At 34.6% G+C, this 20,785-nt stretch overlaps 1 protein-coding gene across 1 annotated transcript; it reads right to left on the reverse strand.

Moving 5' to 3' along the window:
• Positions 1 to 1,342: 1,342 nt before the first annotated feature.
• On the reverse strand, positions 1,343 to 20,219 carry LOC112693031 (UDP-glucuronosyltransferase 2C1-like). Its single transcript, XM_025567912.1, has 4 exons — positions 19,345 to 20,219; positions 3,560 to 3,779; positions 3,275 to 3,494; positions 1,343 to 2,426 (listed from the first exon to the last, which is right to left on the reverse strand). Exons 1-4 carry the CDS (start codon positions 20,197 to 20,199, stop codon positions 2,141 to 2,143), a joined length of 1,581 nt encoding a protein of 526 aa, XP_025423697.1. The 5' UTR covers positions 20,200 to 20,219; the 3' UTR covers positions 1,343 to 2,140.
• Between the last annotated feature and the right edge of the window lie 566 nt (positions 20,220 to 20,785).

Raw genomic sequence — 20,785 nt, forward strand, 5'->3', positions numbered from 1 at the left:
AAATTATAGATACAATATTTAATACAAAAATAATAATAATAACTTCAAACACCTTTTTAGTTGACATAATATTATCATATGATAATTTCATTATTAAGTATGAGATTTAAATAATGTACATATGTAAATGTACAATCAACCTACACTATATAAAAAGTAATATTGGACAATTTCAACATAAATTGTCTGAGATAAAATGTAATGAAAACATGTTAATTTAAATTATGCTCTTTGTATATGATGAAATAATAGTTGTTAAGTGTTATGTTAAATTTTTTTGTAATATGTTCAATTTGAACAGCACAATGTAAATTACCTTTCAAATTGGATACCTATTCAAATTTGATTTTTCAGAATTTTTATTCAGTAGACAGTATTAGAAGTTTATTGCAGTATAATTTCGTATAAAATGCGATTCCAGAAAAATATTTTTCTGTATACTACAATTATGAGTTATTTAAAAAATAATAGTTAAATCCTATAAGTATTAAGATCTTGTTGAAAACTTATTTTAGAAATTATTGGCTAATATGTACACTATACTATGAATAAATTGTTAAATAAATAACAATTACATTTGTACTAACTCAATGTATATAACTTATCGAAATAACTATACATGTACCTATTATATATATCTAAAAGATAAGATTGTTTAAAACATAAAATATATACCTACATGATAATAACATGTATATAAAAAAGCAATTTTAGAGTGGTTCTAATTTCTAGTACAGGGGAAATATGTGAAATTACCAAATAAAAAATAGACGTTGAATGGGCAACTGTGTCCTACGATATGAAGGCATCTTTTATATAACAGAATCTATAATATACCCAATATCCCATACCATCATACATATGGTTTTTAATATTCTCAAATAGCTTATTGATCAATTCTATAACATTTAAAAATAAATAAAAATAAAAATTCAAAGTTTATTGGAACAACTATCTTATGTCGAAAAATAACGGGCATCGAACGAGTCAATCGTCGGCTGTATAACACAAAATAATAACTACCTATTGCTAATGTTTTACTCTTTATGTTCTTAAATTATTACAATTAGCAATTTATAGTTTTATTAATAATCAATTATTTAAACTAATTTTTTTTTTTTTTCAGATGCTTTTATAAACCCATTACGTGTGATGAAACTATTTAAATAAATAAATGAAAAAAACAATGTATAAATTCATTGGCGGGATCCAATGTCGAATTAAATACTAAAATGTAAAAGATCGATTTATAATCAATAATTATTTAAAACCATTGCGCCACATAAGTTTATTGCACACATCTTAATAATATTTTATAAATTAGACTAGAACTACATAATATTTAATCACTTTTTATGTGTAAAGCTTACATGGTATTTCGCATATTGATTAAATCAATATCAATTTTTGCGAAAAATACTTATTTTTAAACGCACTATAAAAATTACTATTACAGCAGATGAATAGAGTGGATCCTATACGCTGCGGTAGTAATGGTTAACAATGAACGAACGCTATGTGTAAATTTTATTTTGAATTCTGTTTTATTCGTACCAATAGTAATATTATAACATGAATAAATAAAAATATTGATAATTTGTAATAAATAACATTAGAAATTAAAAGCGATTTCTTAGTTGGCGTTTACATAAGAATGTCTTACCGATAACGTTCACGTGTAAACCAAATATATTTCATTTCTAACAAAATATATTAAATAAATAATAATAAATAATTCACAGTAAATAAATGAAGACCCGTGTACCGGTAACGTTGACAAATCGAACCGAATGTTCAATCATTAACAAAAAATCTATAGAATTAATAACGTAACGATAGTTTCATAAAATCAATTACGGGACAAATGAAAATTAATACGAATTCCAAGCGCTATCTAGTGTAAACAGTTTACGAATTAACCAAAGTGGTTTTAAAAATCAGATAATAGACAGCGTTTTAACCGTTGTAATTTTTCGTACGTTCCTCTCTTGGGTAGAGTAGTAAGTGGTAGAATCTGAATTTAAGAATACACGGTTTCGATCATAACCGTACATGTGTTAGTTTTCTATTTATAATAATTTAACAGTGGTCGCACGTTTGAATACGTCCGTTAACCGATAACGTGTAATGTTCCTTTGAACTATTCCCGTTTCGATTTCGGTTTCGGCGAGGGTTTAAAAACGCATCGATAAAAACATTTGGACATTTTGTAAATAACGTAGAGTGCAATGAACACGGTCGATAAGACCGCGGCGAACACGTCCAGTAAATAGTATTGGTACCACGTCAGATTAAATGCTTGCGATTTCAAATGCGGTGCTCCTTTGTGACGGATAACGTACTCCGTCCAGTACACAACGGATTCGGCCGGTGACATCGGCCGGTCCTTGAACCGTTCGGACGTTATTTTCGCGTTTCGCGAATACCTGCGCACGAATAAACCGAATTAGACATTCCGTCCGAGACACCCATTTCCGTTCGAAATAAACCCCGGCAGTGGCGTAGCCAGGATTTTTTTTTTTTTTGAGGGTTGGGGCTGATTAATTTTTACACAGCGGGTGGTTTATAGGTTCTTCCATACGTTTAAAAAGTGGATGCCAAGGTTATATTTTAGATTTTGGTTCCTATAACCCTTAACATTGTATACACTTTAAATACTTTGGATATTGTATTACTTATTTATATTATACGTAATACGTAAGTATTACTTATTAAAAAAAAAAAAAATTATAAAAATATCAATGATTTTTTTTAATAAGACATAATATAAGTGACAAACATTTGATATAATAAAACGAACCCCTACTTGATAAACATGAATATAATATGATGAATTCGAATAATTAACAATACCTATTTAATTGCTTTTTAATATTTTTAATTGATTTTAATACTAAATGACAAAACATTTAAGTGACAATATTAACCTTTGAGACTTTCCGCTGTTAATAAATGTATCAAATATAGGATCATCTGAAATTTCAATGTCTCTACGAATAGTTAATAAGCGAGCCGACAAGTCTTGACTCTGAAATTGAATTCGTGATTCACGATTCGCGACCAATGCACAATATTATATGTATTAAATACCTACTACCACACATAACTGTAAAGTGCTTATATTAAGATGTTTAAATATTTTTAATTCTTTAGCGATTTTTATAGACCATTAATATAGTTATCTTAACATTTCGTGGGGGTTATGCAACACCCTCACAGCTCCTCCCTTGGCTATGCCACTGAACCGCGATGATTTTTACGAACAGGTACTCACGTCTCATCGTTAATGATCGTGTTAATGGCATTCAAAAGGGTGTCCTTGTCCACCGACATCAGGTCCAACGAAATCGCCATGCCCGCGTCCACTAGGTTTGCGATGTTCCTCGGTTGGTCGTAAAACAACGGGAATCCTAGGACCGGAACACCAGCGTCCACCGTCTCGTACACCCCCGATATCCCTCCGTGGCAAATGAACAGCTTGACGTTCGGGTGCACTTTAACACGAACGCAACTGATTAGGTCCGCCGGCGCACGGTTGAATTAGTTACCAATATCTTACCGAGTATGTCTCGTTGCGGGAGCCATTTTCTTGTCATCACATTTTCCGGCTTGTCCGTCATTTCCCCCTCGTGTTTTAGCAAAATTCTTTGAGGAACTTCGGCCAATGCGTCTTTGAACGCTTTTTGAATATGGTCCGGTAGTGTCGAGATCGCAACGACTGTGCCGAATGTAAATAAAATTACTCCGTGTGGCGCACCTTCGATAAATTCTAAAATATCCTGTAAACAATTTTTTAAAAAGTATTATAGTGTTGTTGGTAAAAAAATGCATAGACATCTCTTCACGATTGAATTTTCTTCTTCATACATAGTGTTTTATTTAAACGACTATTTAAAAAACATTTTGTTCTAATAAATTATTATTATTGGGATGAATTTTTCAAAATTATTCAATTTTATTACTTTAAAAATCGTAAAAATTGTACTACAAAAGTACATAAAAAAATGTGTTCATTATTGTTTAAAAATTATATTATAAAAATCATATAACCAAACATATTTAATTCTATTTATTCAACGTAATAATAACAAAATAGGTCCTAATTTTTTTAATATTTACATTTTATTTATCTTTGTGTAAATTTAATTTTTATCTTAACTTGTTGTTATGATCGTCGTTAGGCTGTTGTAAATAGAAAATTTTTTTTAGAATATTTTGTTATACTTTTGATAAAATAGGTACATTGGACAATGTATTCGTATTTATTAGTTTATCCATTTATTAGATTACATACCAAACGTACAAGTTAGGGAATTGCTCCCCTGACCATAGCAAATAAATATATTAATTTTAAATGACATTTTTATCTGATACATATATGACCTAATATTTAAACAGCTTATAATTTTTCAAATTTTTATTTTTCAATATATTTTCTAAAAATGATATTCTGAGTATTCAAATAAATGAAAATTTCCTACCTAATAACACAGTTTCTTAATTTTTATTTAACAGTACAATTTTAAATGAATATTTTTAATATATCATGTTTTATTTTATGTATTTACATTGTAAGTTATAATAAAGAATCATAAAATAAGATTAAAAATTTGACAATATTTCAACATGAATTCCTTAAATATACATAATGATGATTTTATAACTTCAAAAATACAGTTTTTTGCATTTATTCGCGTGTTTTAAATTATTGATCAATATACGAATGTATAATCAAATAAAATAAACAAAAATTAATCAAATACATTTTACATATTGAATCGAATACAAATTAATTAAACACACCGCATAAGTATATAATACTTTACGGATTTTAAGCCTATAGTTATTCTTTTTTATGCATCAATTTGCCAAAACCGTACTGAGCTGTATAAAAATACATTAATACCGACCGTGCAGTCATATATTTAAATTTGCTATTCAAGCAGTGTTTTTTTTTCCCCCCACTCGACGACCCGATGACAACTTTCTGACCGACATTTCCACTTAGAGATCAACGGGAGATGACTAAAAGTGTACTACTTATTCCTTTTTTCAATATCGTATTGTATGTATTTTTTATAACATTATAAAATTACTTATTTTTTAGAAAAATCTTAAACCTCATATAAGAAAATTTGAAAATACGTAAATACGTACGATCAGTACACTAATATTTAGAACATGAGAATCGTCGAAGATGATTATAGAAATTGAATTAATATTAACAATAATATTAAAAATGATTGGTCTGTACCAGATCCAGGGAAAATTACATAATTCCAATCATAATGCGTTGAAATTAACTTTCAGGAACGGACGTACCGTGTACGCTGTTAACTTTGATTTCGCAGAGCACGTCCAGGCCACAGACAATTATTTACAATTTATTATGCAACAAGTGGCATGAAAAATTTAATATTTTAGGCCGTGCCCGTAGGCAAACCATAGATTTGGCGACTGCTACGCGTAAAACAACGATCATCATTGACGATCGGGTCTCGGATTCGATCGTGTGCTCTTTTCGCGATGTGATTGATCGCAATGCGATACTCTGCCGCAATGGTCGTGAATGGTCTACGACATTCCGAAAACTGTTGAACGCATCGGACCGCGTGGCGTTTTAAAAACTCGCTGGTTGCGAGGAATTTTCATTTCCCGCTGCCATCTCGATCGTAAAGGCATTCCAATCGCATTTATCGTATTTATTCACCGTGCTTGTCCAACGGTCGAACAACGATATAATAGTATATTAGTCCCCACGTGTTTGTGATGTAAACAAACTGCGCGTGTTCGATCGTTTTTTTAGTTTTAATGAGGTCTAAGTTTTCCACCAGCAGTAACAATGCAATTTCAAAGGTCGCACGAACACTGTACGTCACGTTATCGCGACCGATAACGTTCTATTTCGGAAATACGTTTTCGCACCAAATTTTCCTGTAGTAAGACTGGCTCCTTATTTCACGTACGCACGCTTTCACGTGTTCTCATGAAGTTTAAGTTCTATTTTTAAAAACACGTTACTTAAGATTGTCAGCGAATTTATGTTGTTCACGCGTACCCGTGAATTTGTGTGTTCACGTATTTCCTTCGCCTTATGGTTTTTGTAACGAAGTGGCGTCGTTTCAGTTTATTCTAGAATACGCTCTTATAAAATGCCATCTAGAAGGCCCATTTTACCAAAATTCCGATTAAAGTGGGGGAGGGGAGGAGGAGACGTCAAACCGGTCCGAAAAAAGTAAATGATTACCCGTAATGGTACACGTCTCATTTTTCTGACTTATAACATGTCGATTTATAGAAGATGTATCTATATTTTGTCGATATGCCGACTTTGGAATACCTAAACTCCTGACTGTGGCTAATGCATAAGTTGCTCCTGTTGTAATGCAATACATTCCAGAAATCATGAGTGGAAAATTATTCACGAGGTTACGACTTCGATACGTGTTCACGTGTTTTAGCATTTATTAATTCACGTATATTAATCATACGTGCTTTATTTTATTACATTTACGTGTTTAAGATATGTGTGAACACATATTTTATTTATTTATTTATGATTGCATTCACGTAAAAAGTAATACTACTAATATAAAAACCTCGACCGAGTTAAACTCGTTTTTATTTCCTTATGCAGTGAGAAAAACTAATGATTTCTGTACGATATTAATAAATAAAAAAAAAAAATAGGCCAGAAAAATGTAATCATTACGATCAATATATTGCATTATCATTCAATAATTAAATTAATGAACAACAGTTTGCTAGGCATACCTAGATAATTACTATCGGTCGGTTAAATAAAAGAACGTGACTTAATCAAAAACAGGTAATGCGCAATTGTGTTAAATCTGATCTATTCTCCAACATAAATTACTAACGTGATAAATTATTGAACGAAAAGCGGAATCAAGCTGACCACCATACGATATTGACAAATTTTTACTAAGTTACATTAAGTACTATTTTCAATTTGAAAAAAAACTTAATAAAACATCTGTTATGGAATTTTCGAAGTCATATTTTCCCACTTTATTCTTTATAACGTGGAAAATATATTTTCTGATGGAGGGTAGATTTACGTGACAATACAATTTTTTATTTTTTATTCACTTTTAAGTAGGGATAAAATATAAGTACCCTGATTCTAATCGGTATCACGTCCCAAGAGGGAAGGAAGAAATCATTCGAAAGTCGATCTATATTTAAAATTTAAAGGGTTTTTTTTTATTATTAATCGCCTGTCCATGGCGTTTTTATGGGGGATGGGTATTAGGTCCAAACCTCCCCCCTCCATTGACCATATAAATCCCTATCTCAACATGTAATATGCATATTAATTTATTCAATGTTAGTATAAGGTGTAACCATATTAAGTGTTTTTTTTTTTACATAATTGAGAAAAGAAAATGTAAGGTATCATATTTTTTTTGCATAGTTGCCATTTGCCAGTTGGAAATCGATAAGGTTCTTTTAGAGTCTTTTATTATCTTGGGCTGTTAAAATGTTGAGTGCCTCAGTATAATCGACATATAATAACTATATCTAAACTAACGCAAGACGGATATTTTTACAATCCATACTCATTATTTATTATTTTATGAACGATAAATAAAATAAATCGTTATGTTGAACATATGTATGACATATTATAAAATACAACTAACTTTTATTTTTAAATAAATTAGTTTTTGTAGAAGTACAAGCGAAATAGAATACGTAAATAAATTCGTATTTAAGAGTTATGAATAATTATAATGCACGTAGTTATATACACGAGTTTAGAATATTAAAATATTTTAAATACAATTTATTGCTATTTATTTTAATAAACAATACCCCTATATGTTTCGAAAAATATAGCTATTTATAAAGGAACTTTACTAAATTACTAAATTTCAAAACGTTGTAGTAATATTTTAAGACCTTATTTCAAAAGTCTAGTATACAAGAAGCATAGTACACGTTGCAAATATTTAAAAAAAAGTATAATTCAAAAAAATTAAATTAAATTAAATTCATCAAAATCGTTTTTTTCAATAATCTGGTCGTAAGCTAGCATTTTAGCGGAGTATTTTGTGAACCACTATTGACGGCAGCCAAGTCGGATGTAATTTTAGAATCTTGGAAAACAGTTTATAGTTAATTTTCATTATTATTATTATTATTATTATACCATAATTAATATTTCTGAAAAAATATGTTATATAATGTATTGATATTTAGTAATAGGTAATAACATATTGTGATAACACTCAATTATTAACTTATTATTATGTAGATGAGGCTAAATGAAAAAGCAATGATTTCTGTCCGTTCGGACATACATTTTAGTTGTTGAAGAAAATATCAGTAAATTGGCATTAAGTGCTGATAAATTGAACATTGTATTATATAAATGTTGTTTTATATGATCAAAAATAAATTAGTATTAACATCAAAATCATTTTATTTTAACATATTGTGATAAATTTAGTTTCCATTTAAGTATAATGTTGGGGAATATGAGAGGCGAATCCCCCTACTTAAATGTGTTTGGCAAATTAACTGGACCCCATATAAAATTATTAAATACGCTACTGTTGTCTATTAGGTATCATTTAGCACTATGTTTTTACAGTGTATTATTTTACTCAAAGCTACACTAGAATATACTTCAACAGATTCGGATGATGACCGAAAACGTAATAAAGTTTCAAAAACTTTACTGAAAGCAACTGCGTCCTCACTTTTCTTGGCCAACGGTTTTATAAATATCGAAAACAACAATTTAAAATCCGTACATATAATAACATATTATTATGTTATTTTGGTTTATTATAACTCTAACGTGCTGAACGATCAATCAAATTAGGATTTAGGATTTTGAAATCACATTTTCAATTCATTGATGTGAGTTCGCTTGAGCGATCAACTTCTCTTCGAATTAATTGTCTTACCTCTAATTTTACAACAGTTTTTTATGAACATTTTTATAATTAATTTATTTTCGTCTTAACGGATCAAACCGAATACGTATATTATTTTATGTTTCTTCTAATTCTGGAAAAATCAAACCTCTTTCTGATAACCCCGGGTCCCACTCTAACATAATTGGCCAGTAACGATTGTATACACCGCGTTGAATACTTAAAGATCAATGTTTGGTACCTAGAATTAAGTTCTGTTCGCAAATCGTTTGGATTAAATAAAATATGGAAAAAAGTGAATTCCGAGACACAATCAGAAATTCTATAATTTCCTATGTGCACGATGTCATGACTTGTTTAACGAACAGCACTTGTTGAAACGGGTAAAACAATTCACCATGATAATTATTTCGTCACGTATATTATTAATAAACGTTATGATTTTCTAAATCTGTTTTAACATTTTTTTGAACGGCGTATCCCGACTCGTTCCCTCCGTAATTAACGGTGCAGAGTAATTGTACACCGAACCAGTGCGACGAGCATTTCATAAAACGGATGCTTTCAAGTCGACATTGGAACTTCTTCGTTTCCGGGACGGCACTTACGTGCGAATAATTCGAGGACACGAAATCAACTTTTCTGGGACCGTTCGCAGCCGGTTCGGCACCGGGAGGTTAGACTCGCGGCGAAATGTTAAACCGCATACCGGGTCGCGGCTGCGACTCGGTTAAGCGCTCGATCACATCGGCAACGGTTCGGAGCTTTTCAAGCGTACGTGACAAAATGCCGTACACAAAAATCTGTTCGGTTAACCCGTTTCAAACGGCTACGGCCGCGCTCTTCCGGATGTGCTCTAGTCCCTCGCTCGCGAAACACGCCCGAGTCGGCCGACGAATCGTAGGGTTCGCTGTCCGCGGACGAAACGCTTCGAAACGTTACACAAGCATTAGTAGAATGAACACTCACCGTCGGCAACGGGTCGGGCCGTTTCAAGTGTACGCCGCCCACGTTGACGCGGTTGACGGGCACCGGCCTGGACGGCTCGGTCGCGTAGTGAGTGTTGACGAACACCAGCGACGGTTTGACGGGCGGCTCGCGGTCCGCGGCCACCAGCCGGTGGTGCAGGTACACGGTGTACGCGTGCAGGCCCACGTTGCGCAGCCGCCGGTAGAACGTGTCGAGCACCGAGTACGCGGACAACACGTGCGGCACGTGGCCCGGGTGCGGCGGGTGGCCGAACGCGATCGTCTCGATCCACGGCAGCGGCGGCGCGGGAATGGTGTAGACGAGCGGCACGCCGAGCCGGCGCGCGGCCACCGACACGCACTCGTTGCTCAGCGGCTCCGTGACGAACACGTCGTACGCGGCGGCGGCGGCGGCGGCGTCGGTCGACCTCGGCAGCAGCCTGTCCATGATGTCGCATATGAACCGGCTGCCGTTCTCCAGCATCGGCACCAGCACGGACGGCCGCGATAAGTTCACGTGCACCAACGTGACGTCCATGTTCAGTGCCGACTTGCCGTAGCCGTACTCCGCGAACGTGTCCACCTCCGTGTAGCCGCCGGTGCCGTCGACGGCTGCCGTCCCCGGCTCCGGGAACGGCGTGTACACCGTGACCGAGTGGCCGCGGTCCACCAGCGCGCGCAGCACGCCCTTCATGAAGTTCCAATGGCTCTTGGCGGCCACCGACTCGAACGCCAGCACGCGAGCGCCGTCGGACGGCCGCGCAGCGGCCGCGACCAACAGACCGACGACGACGACGACGACGATCGCGCGCCCGATTTCCGCGACACGCCGGCGGCGTTCAGCGACCCGTCCCGTCATCACGTAGCGACGATTAACAGCGCACTGGCCGGCCGTACCGTCCGGTCGGTCACGCCCGCGTCTCAGGTCGCCACGCGCCAACGTTAATTGATCACGCGCCGGAGTACCGGCACCGTGCGTGCGCGGTTCCCGCCGCAACGGCCGTACGAGATAACGCGCCGCTGATCGTTTTCCCTCCCCGAAACGTGCGTGTGCTCGCGTCTAACTTTCCGACGGTACCGTAAACGTAGCGTATGATCCGTTCCGTTAGGGCCCGGGCATAGGCGTTCGCACGGGAGGTGCTTATTGCAACGCAGCCCTACGGTTTGAGTAGAAGAGCAAGGGTCTCGCATTTCAACCGATGTCGCTCGAATCGAATATAATTTATGCCAAAATATTCGGTACAAAATAAATTGCGTTTCATAACAGAAAATATATGACTAAAGTTCTGAATTTTCGTGCGAAAACTTCTCGTAGTAACATAGCAGCTGCATTTTACTACAAAAGTAAAAATCATAAATTATTGAAGCTATCCGAAAAAATATACATATTCGTTGGTGCTAATGTACCGCAATATTCAATAAAAAATGAAAGTTACGTTTATTTGATTATTTATACATCATGATTTATTAAATATATTTATGCGTTTCGTTAAGATAGAGCCTGTAATTATTATAAGTACCCCCAAAGAGACAGGTCCGCGCAGGCCTATGGGCCTGGTTCTCACTAGCGTCTTATCGGCTATCGACTAAACGCAACCATCAAAAACGCTACCGAAAACGACCTTTCGTACTATGCGTTTTATCGATCGTCGATAAACTGAACGTCCGAATGAATTTGATAAAAAAAACCTCACCAATCTTTCTTAATTAGTTAAATTAAATTTTTAATCATTTTAATAAAATAATTTTTATAAACAGTAAAATGTTGTTCGATTTCAACGAATCGTATCCAATAAAATCGTAAAAATAAAATCAACTAACATTGCTATATTTATGGAATAGTCCTTTTTCTTTTTTTTTTTTTCACCAATTGAAAAGTTATTCTTTGCAGCTTCAGCCCCTCCAAACCGCAATACGATACGTTTCGTTTTCGACCGATTTCCGATAGTCCCACAAATCGGTTTAGTCTGATCACGATAACACATTTTGTATTTATTGATATGTATTTTTGTGTTGCCGAAAAAAACTCTATTCCGATCTCGTAATTGGTATGCAGCTGCTGTGCACTTTATCTACAATCTATGTCGTGTTTTTACAACATCCTCGTCGAATCCCTCCTCCCTCCTCTGAATCCATCCATATAATCCACTGTTAGATTGAAAGATTTAAATGGTCGCTTTTGAATCAGTGTTGATGCGCCAAAAAAATATTAATGCTATTACTACTGATAAGTGTTTCTTTATCTCACGTATGAAATTATGGGTAGAATGCGATTGCGTATGCTGCTTATCGGCAATACCTTTTTCAATCATTTTTATAACACGATTGCATACGTTATTTTTATGCAACGTTGTCACTTGTCACGCCGGGAAATTTCACGATAAACCTGGAAATGATATCAAATGATCATCGTGAAATGAAAGTTTACACTACTTATAACCGCTGTAGATGTTATTAGTTGACCGACCACCGTTCACATCGAGTGTAGTAAAATAATAGAAAAACTATAGAAAATTTAGAAAATCAAGAAATTAAAATAATTACGTCAGAACGCGGAAAAGACTTGGCATTAACTGGCTCAAACAAATATCGTTTTATACGCCAACGAAAAGACGGGCTGATTAAATGGTTGTGCACACAAAGTACATGTTACGCCAGTATATTAACAGACAGTGGACGTTCAAAAATTAAATCAATGTTGGGTGAGCACAACCATATTTTAAATACAAAGGAGAAAATTGAACACCAAATTTTACAAGAAAATTGTAAACGTGAAGCAGATGATTTGATTTCAATTAGGCCATCAAAAATAATCAGATCTGAGCTCATGGCAACTAATTTTGAAGTGCCACACTCAGCTATAAAATCTATAAGAAAATCAATGTACGACAAAAGACGAAAAAATTATCCTCCTTTCCCAGATTCATTGACCTGTGCTCTATCTCAGTTAAGACAAATGGAAAAGGATGATTGTCTGAAATTTAAAAATGAAAAAATTTTTCACGCTCCAGATGATTTGCAATTTATTTGCATTACAACGAAGATAAATATTAATATATTATTACAATGTGAAGATGTATTTGTAGATGGTACGTTTGAATAATACCATTTCTACCATTCGAACAAGTTGAAGATGGTTTTATTCAAATTATGAGTTCGTATCCAAATGAAACTGATGGTCATATATTTTCGGATTATATTTTAAAGACTTATATTGAACCTGGGTGTTTATTTTCCCTTGAAATATGGGCAAAAGAGCCATCAATTATACCTAAGTAAGTTTATTTAAAATCATTAACTTAGGGCCCGGATTTTTATGCATTTGCATGTTTTTTTAGCATATAAATCCGGGCTCTAATCATTATTGTATAACGTATATGTCTATACAAATAAATTGAATCAATAGAACAACAAATGGTCCAGAGACTTTTCACAAGATGTACAATGGGCAATTTCATTATGCACATCCACCAACACATGTGGTTATATCAATATTAAGAGAAATCCAAGTCGAAACAACGACGAAAATTTGTTCAATTTTAAAAGGAATTAATAAAAATATGGCTCTAGCTGATTTAAAACGGATTAAAGCTTCTATTAAAATTTATGATCAGTATAAAATTAATAAAAATATTACAATGTATTTATCTAAAATTAGTTCTATTTACCAAGGAAAAAATGTATTTTAATTTTATTTTAATAATGTTTATGTGATTTATTATACATAATAATATGTTTGTTTATATTTTATGACAAGATGTCACTCGAACGACTGTCGCAGTATAATGTACCTACTTTTGACATGTAGTTCTGCGTGATAAGCTATTTGCTATTAACTTTTTGTTAATTTTTTTTAAAAAAAATAAACACAACTTTATACTATATAGTTAAAATTTTTAAAAAATTTTCAAAACGTATGAACTTTTGAAAAAAAAATAAATGTATAATTATAACAATATAGCATACGCAATCGTGTTCTCAAAAAGGTAAATCGTACGCAATCGGGTTCTACCCAAAATTGTTGACAATTTTCGATAAAGCCGATCTCAAATGTATTTGCGATATAATATATACCATACTGCGACTAACCAACCGGAGCCAGGTGCGCAGTACTTCGATACGAAATTTAAACTTACGTGGTCCTTTTTATCATACCGAATAAGACTGAATAATTAATGTCCATTACGAATAGGATGTGATTGAAATGATTACATGAACGACAAGACAATTTTGCAATGATCGTTCGATATGTGCTGAACAATGAACGTCAAAGATCTGGTGAAAAAATAACTATCAAATTGACAGTTTCAGGTGTACTTTGTTAATGATAATTGATTGATTTGATCTAAAAATCTGCTTTGTAACACTTCCTCTGCAATACCCCAAAGCACCTGATTATCCGCACCGACGGCATCAGTAATTATAATCTAATTTATAATTATCTTATCACTAATGAACAGATAAATTTCCATGCATACCTGCCTAATAGTATGAAACCATATGCTGTATTTATCAGGCACCTCCAACCATCCTGCTGTAGAAGACATACAAGCCAGCTTATTAAATATTGACCACGAAGTTATTCGGGTCTCTAATATTTTACATCGTACCACTAAAAGAACTTTGCTTCTTTTTCGAATTGATCTAAAAGTTGCTGGTAATAAGAGCAATAAAACTCTCCCCTCCACAATGATATGATTTTGAAGCTTATTATTACACTAGTAACTTTTGCCACCAATACCCACGTTGCGTCAAATGTGGATAAAACCATTACACTTTAGATTGTATCGAATCACCATCAGAACCTGCCAAGTGTGCCCTATGTCCGGGGCCGCACATAGCCTCATACAAAATATGCCCAGTGTTTTAAAAACTTAGTGAAAATCGCAGAAAATCTCCATCACTCAAAATGTATTGTCATCCGGTGCTCAATCACACCATTCCGTCTATAAACAAAATCACCTCCAATTCCAACCAGAAACAAAATCGTTCATATCCCACTTTTACTGCCAACACTTCACCCTCAACATCTACACCTAAAAGCCTAATCTCCAAATTTCTCGAGGATTTCAAAGCCATAATTAATCCATTATTACTTCTATTAACTACATTTGACAACCACTTACTCCCTCCATCTTTTTTTCCTATACCTTCTTAAAATTATTGAAACACTTATTTTTATATATTATGTTATATTATATTAGTTTTATATATAATTGTTGAAGTTAATTGTAAATCTACAAATTTTCATAAATAAAAAATAAAAAACCCTTCCTCTGCAAATTTACTACTCAATGTAGGTGTAACAGAAAAAAAATATATCAATATGATTCGATACCTATTAAGTTATTGGTCCTATAAATTTAATGGTAAAATACTCTTTTATAAACCGATATCGTTTATTTTGTGCTCACCAAATTGTTGTTACAATAATTTATACTTATTTATTATAACTGTTTAACTAAAATGTAATCACATTGTTAAAGATAAATATAACGCATTAGAAAAATATAAAAACTATATAACTTGTAAACTTTTAACCATTTCAGACATTTATATTTCATGCAATCTTTTAATTTAATCTTACAGTATGTATAGGTTATTTAATGATTCATATCTCTTAAATTCTTATCAATTAGTTTTTAATTTGTGTTAATGTTATAGTCGAATATTCGTTATAACTAAGTAAATACACAATACCAGCTGAATTACTCGACTTCGCTCTGAAGATATTTTATTATTTTAAATTAGAATAACATAACTATATTACTGTAAAAAAAAATGTGGGCAGAAAAAATGCTCAACCATCGTATATTCTAATGATATTTATGCTTATTTATTCAGACTACATAAATCAACCTATACCTTAGTTGGCAATTATTAAAATCAACATATTAAGTAGAATAAAATATTTCCTAGGAAACCAAAAATTAAAAAAATGTACACGTCCAACCCAAAACTATTTCGGCCCTCAAAAATTCTGTTTTGAAAAATCTCTTTCCTTTTTACACTTATATTTAGTAATAAATACAGCTCCTAAAATTTCAAATGGATCGCTATAATAATTTTGACTTTATGCTAATCAGTGAATGCATGGCATTTAAATGCAATATTATATAGATTACGAAGGTAAAAAAATCTATAATTTTCATAGATTGCGTTAATGTTTTTTAAGTATCAATATCAGTTAAATTAGTTATAGCCATAGGACTTAGCGATTAAATATTATATAATCAACGAGTTCGTCGTAATTTAGAGCAATTCGTAGTTATTGAAGTTTTGTATTTGTTCACTATTATCATTCAAACTTTAAATCAATTTTACTTTTTAGATCTCACGATTTCCTTATATAGAAATGTATATTATATATATATATATATATTTTTTTTACATATAAAAGTTAAACCTAAAATAAATTAGCTGTGAATAATTTGATAATACTATATTTTTTAAAAAAAGTTAATTAATTGGTAAAAAAATTTTCCAAACTATACTTGGTAATTTTTACGATTATTTTGGATGCTTTTATATTTAAAAACAATAATAGCCCAATTTATATTAAAAAAAACGTACGATTGACAATTGACTTTTATATAAATTAGCTACTTAACGTAGTTAACGTAACTACGTACTTAACGTACGTATTTTGGAAAACTTAAAATACATTTTTAATCGAGATATTGGATACACTTTAAATACAAAAATATTACGATAAAAATAATCTGGACGTACTCTTATATTACATATTGTTTCCAGTAGAATTAGGAATTTGTGGATTTTTTAATCCATTCTCATTGAGTAGTCTTATAAACACCTGTTACGTGTAGTACAGCATTCATTTCCTTTGTCTATTCGAATGCTTTGGTCTTTCCCAGTACCCATCACATTTTGTACACAGATTTCTATACTAGTATTGTTCACAAACGGGGAACATATTTTAATTATTAATGTTTCATCTTGTGCACTCTCGTTTTGGCGTGAAGTTCATCCGATATTTCGTTCCACTCTTTTTCAATTTGTTTCAAAATAAACTCAAATCCCGTAGACTATTCTACATGAACAATAAAGATGGCCTGTTACGTTTATTAAACAATGCAAGCAATAACGTAACACCGCACCAAACCATTATGAGTTTCATTCATATGTGTACGATATCGAAATAGATATGCTCACAAAAAACAAATAAGAATCGGTTGCATTATACTTGTCTATAACCTAAATACCTTCGTAAAATATTTTATGATATCGTGTTGTATAGACAACATGACGGTATAGGCTATATATTTAATTTTTTTTTTTTTTTTCAATAATGCTTACACGAATTTTAAGATAACTAATATCGTTCGAACCGTTGATGAACTGTCGGTCAAGACATCAAATAATTACGATACACTAATAAATTACGTTTACATTATGAGATCACATTAACAGATTAACACATACATATGTGTTCGTTATAATACAAAATGAACAAAAATATTGTGATAATACGGATTAAACAGTCATTAACATTAATTCTTAATGCACCGATTTAAATATTCATAGATTCCCGTTCATTCTGTTTAGAAAACTCGATGACCTACAAATATTATAATATTGTAAAAGTATAATTGTCACATTGAATATTAACATGATTTGTAATTAGATGTCGACATCAGTAGTGTGTCGGACATGGAATGTCTGGCTGAACATGATTTAACGACGTTAAGTTCACCTTTGCCGTTGAAATGAACTTCAAAAGTTGGTTGGATTTTTGAAGAGAATCATTTGATAAACATAAAAGCTTTACACTAATTTACCGAGAGAGTCTCGCGCGGATAGCTGAACTGATAGTTCAGAACTATATGCAGTCATTTTAGTTGTATCCGTGTTATGTTTAAATGAAAGTCGCTTAAATCCACCGAATTATTTCGTATTATACATCAATGAACACAATATTCAAAGCATTATTTTTTCTTTTCTTCTAAGAAAGTAAATATAAATGGTTGAGTTAATTAATACCTATATTGCACGGTTATATAGTATCCACCTAATCTCACTATAAGGCACCACTGCGACGGTGCTTTTTGGTCACATAATTAAATACGTCGCATCATTTCAATTACCTTGATTCCGTGCAAGTGATATTAACAATACAATAAAACATAAAAATAACCAAAATAATCATCATACAAATGCAAATGTAAAATATATTAAATCTATGTCTCTTAAATATTTAACAAATGTTAATTAACGTAATCACTTAAACTAATCAAACTCGGAACCCCTATCCTTAATAAATACTTCAATATATAAACTAAATTAAAATATTTTCATATAGAAATCATTTTGAATCACTAAGAGAGTCTAAGTCTAAGACCAACCAATCCTCCTGGTAATCCCATCGTAAACGAAACGGAATTAATTGCTGATTCAGTTTACACTACCAAAATCCTAAACCTTTCCCTAAACCACCCATACCATTCTTCAAACAAAATGTCAATTATTTCTCTTCCAATCGTATAAAAATACCATATAAACCTGGTGTTTATAACTTATTATGTATATCGGCCGCTGATCATCTTAATAGTACTCTATGCAGTATTACTGTAATAACTTGGATATTCTATCTGCGGATTTATCCTATGTTCAACCTTGTTATTTTTACATTTAAAATAATCACCGACTTGTATCTATTATACTTTTTTTTTTTTTGTTTGATTTTTCTTGTTCTAAGGTCAACTAGTTAAAAACAACCGTGATCAGATATATGATTATTCAGTGTACTGAACAACGAATTTCTTAATGTTATCACGCATAACATTTGCATGTTGATGTTTCTTCATCATTGATTACTTCATCATAAGTAAAATAATCAAAAAATAAAAAAATTATAGGCAGAATGTTATTTTTGAGAACTTGTAAAAGGGAATAGATAAACATATCAACTTGAAAATACTGTGCGTGTCAACATCAAAAAATATACTATTCAGTAAACGGATAGTCGTGTATCTGATTACGCGTATTGTTAACTAGTCGACATTACAATAAGAGATAGAAAACAAATGTATATCGTCAAAAACACAAATTAGTAATAATATCAAATGCAAAAAATGAGCGAGGTTGAATAAAATATAGAACCGTAGAATGAACATCCGAGTAACTATAGTGGTACAAATGTGTTTTGTGAAAAATTTAAATAATATTTTATTGCTCACCCAAATGAAAAATTGATACGTTTCTCGTATCAGACTAAAAGATTTTATTAACCTAAGTGCAAAAAGGAACAGTTGTTCCGAGGTGGCAAATATTTAGGCGCAGCTAATTACGCTCTTCCAGTGAGGTAATGAACGTTTATCATTTTCCCTCGTAAATTCAGATCTAAGTAGAGTTCAGCCGGCGCTCAACGTTACCGTATCGGTTTCGTCTGTATGAACGCGCGACGACGCTTCGGGAACGTGCGCAAGCGTAAAATAAAAAACACTCACCTTAGGCAACGGTTTCGGCCGTTTCAAGTGTATGCCGGCCACGTCCACGCGGTTGACGGGCACCGGCCTGGACGGCTCGGTCGCGTAATGAGTGTTGACGAAAACCAGCGACGGTTTGACGGGCGGCTCGAGGTCGTAGTGCTTGGGCTGGACGGCCGCGGCCACGGTCACGTACAGGTGGTGCAAGTACACGGTGCACACGTGCAGGCCCACGTTGTGCAGTCGCCGATAGAACGTGTCGAGCACCGAGTACGCGGACAACACGTGCGGCACGTAAGCCGGATTGACGTGGTGGCCGAACGCGGCCGTCTCGACCCACGGCTGCAGCGGCGCGGGCACGGTGTAGACGAGCGGCACGCCGAGCCGGCGCGCGGCCACCGACACGCACTCGCAGCTCGCCGGCTCCGCGATGAACACGTCGTACGGGCCCGCGTCGGACAGCCGCAGCCCGTCCATGATGTCGCAAATAAAACGGCTGGTTTTGCCCATGAACGGTACCATGAACAACGGTCGCGCCAGCGTCGCCACCGTGGTCAGGTCCATGCCGACGATCACCTGGTCGCCGTACTCGGACAGCGTGTCCACTTCGGTGTAGTTGCCGTGGGCCGCGGCCGCGCGGTCCGGGAACGGGGTGTACACGGTGACCCGGTGTCCGCGGTCGGCCAGCGCGCGCAGCACGCCTCTCATGAAGTACCAATGGCTCTTGGCCGGCACCGTCTGCACGGCCAGCACGTGGGCACCGTCGACGGGCCGCGGCCAGTGCGCCGCGGCCATCAGCAGACAGGCGGACACGGCGCACATCGCGGCCGCGCGACGCCGCGTTCCGCTCGGGTCCGTCGCGTCCGGTCTCGTCATCGTCGTCGTGCCGCTGCCGGTTGTACACTAAACGGCCGTCGTACCGCTGGTCATGCGGCCACCACCTTTGCCCTTACACGTTCGCTCGGCACCGTCACGACCTCGCGGCCGATCATCATACGGCGCACCGTTTCGAAACGCTTTTGATCGCATGCGAAGCGAGCGGTTTTTTTTCACGGCCAACGAGAAATTATTCTATCGCCATACGAACACCGGCAGCGGAGCATCTTGTCCGAAAACATAAAAAAAAAATATCCGATGCCATACGTTTGGCGGTTGGTTTCGGTGGCTACTTACATATTTGATTCTGTAATTCGCATTTGAATCAATCGAATACATGTTTTTCGTTGATTTAATAAGTATAAACCTATGTGACTAGTGTCGAAGGCCGACCACGGAAACCAATGACATTGAATTTATTGAAAAAATTAATCGCGCCTCCCAATAAGACATATTTTTTCATTTAAATATAAGAGAATTAATGTCGACCTAAAAACAAATATATGCTTGTACCAATATACAATATAAATGTTCGCCTCCACTAATAAATGATTGCGCCTCTCATGAGAGGCGTGCCTCACAGTTT

Source organism: Sipha flava, unplaced genomic scaffold, assembly GCF_003268045.1.
Source record: "Sipha flava isolate LNK unplaced genomic scaffold, YSA_version1 80_pilon_pilon, whole genome shotgun sequence".
Classification (NCBI taxonomy): Eukaryota; Metazoa; Arthropoda; class Insecta; order Hemiptera; family Aphididae; genus Sipha; species Sipha flava.

Coding starts and splice junctions, on each gene's coding strand:
- LOC112693031 (XM_025567912.1), bottom strand. CDS start 20,199: ATGACGAGACCGGACGCGACGGACCCGAGCGGAACGCGGCGTCGCGCG. Junction 3,495..3,559: donor CCCGCAACGAGACATACTCG/GTAAGATATTGG, acceptor TTCGTGTTAAAG/TGCACCCGAACGTCAAGCTG. Junction 2,427..3,274: donor ACGATCATTAACGATGAGAC/GTGAGTACCTGT, acceptor ATTCGTGCGCAG/GTATTCGCGAAACGCGAAAA.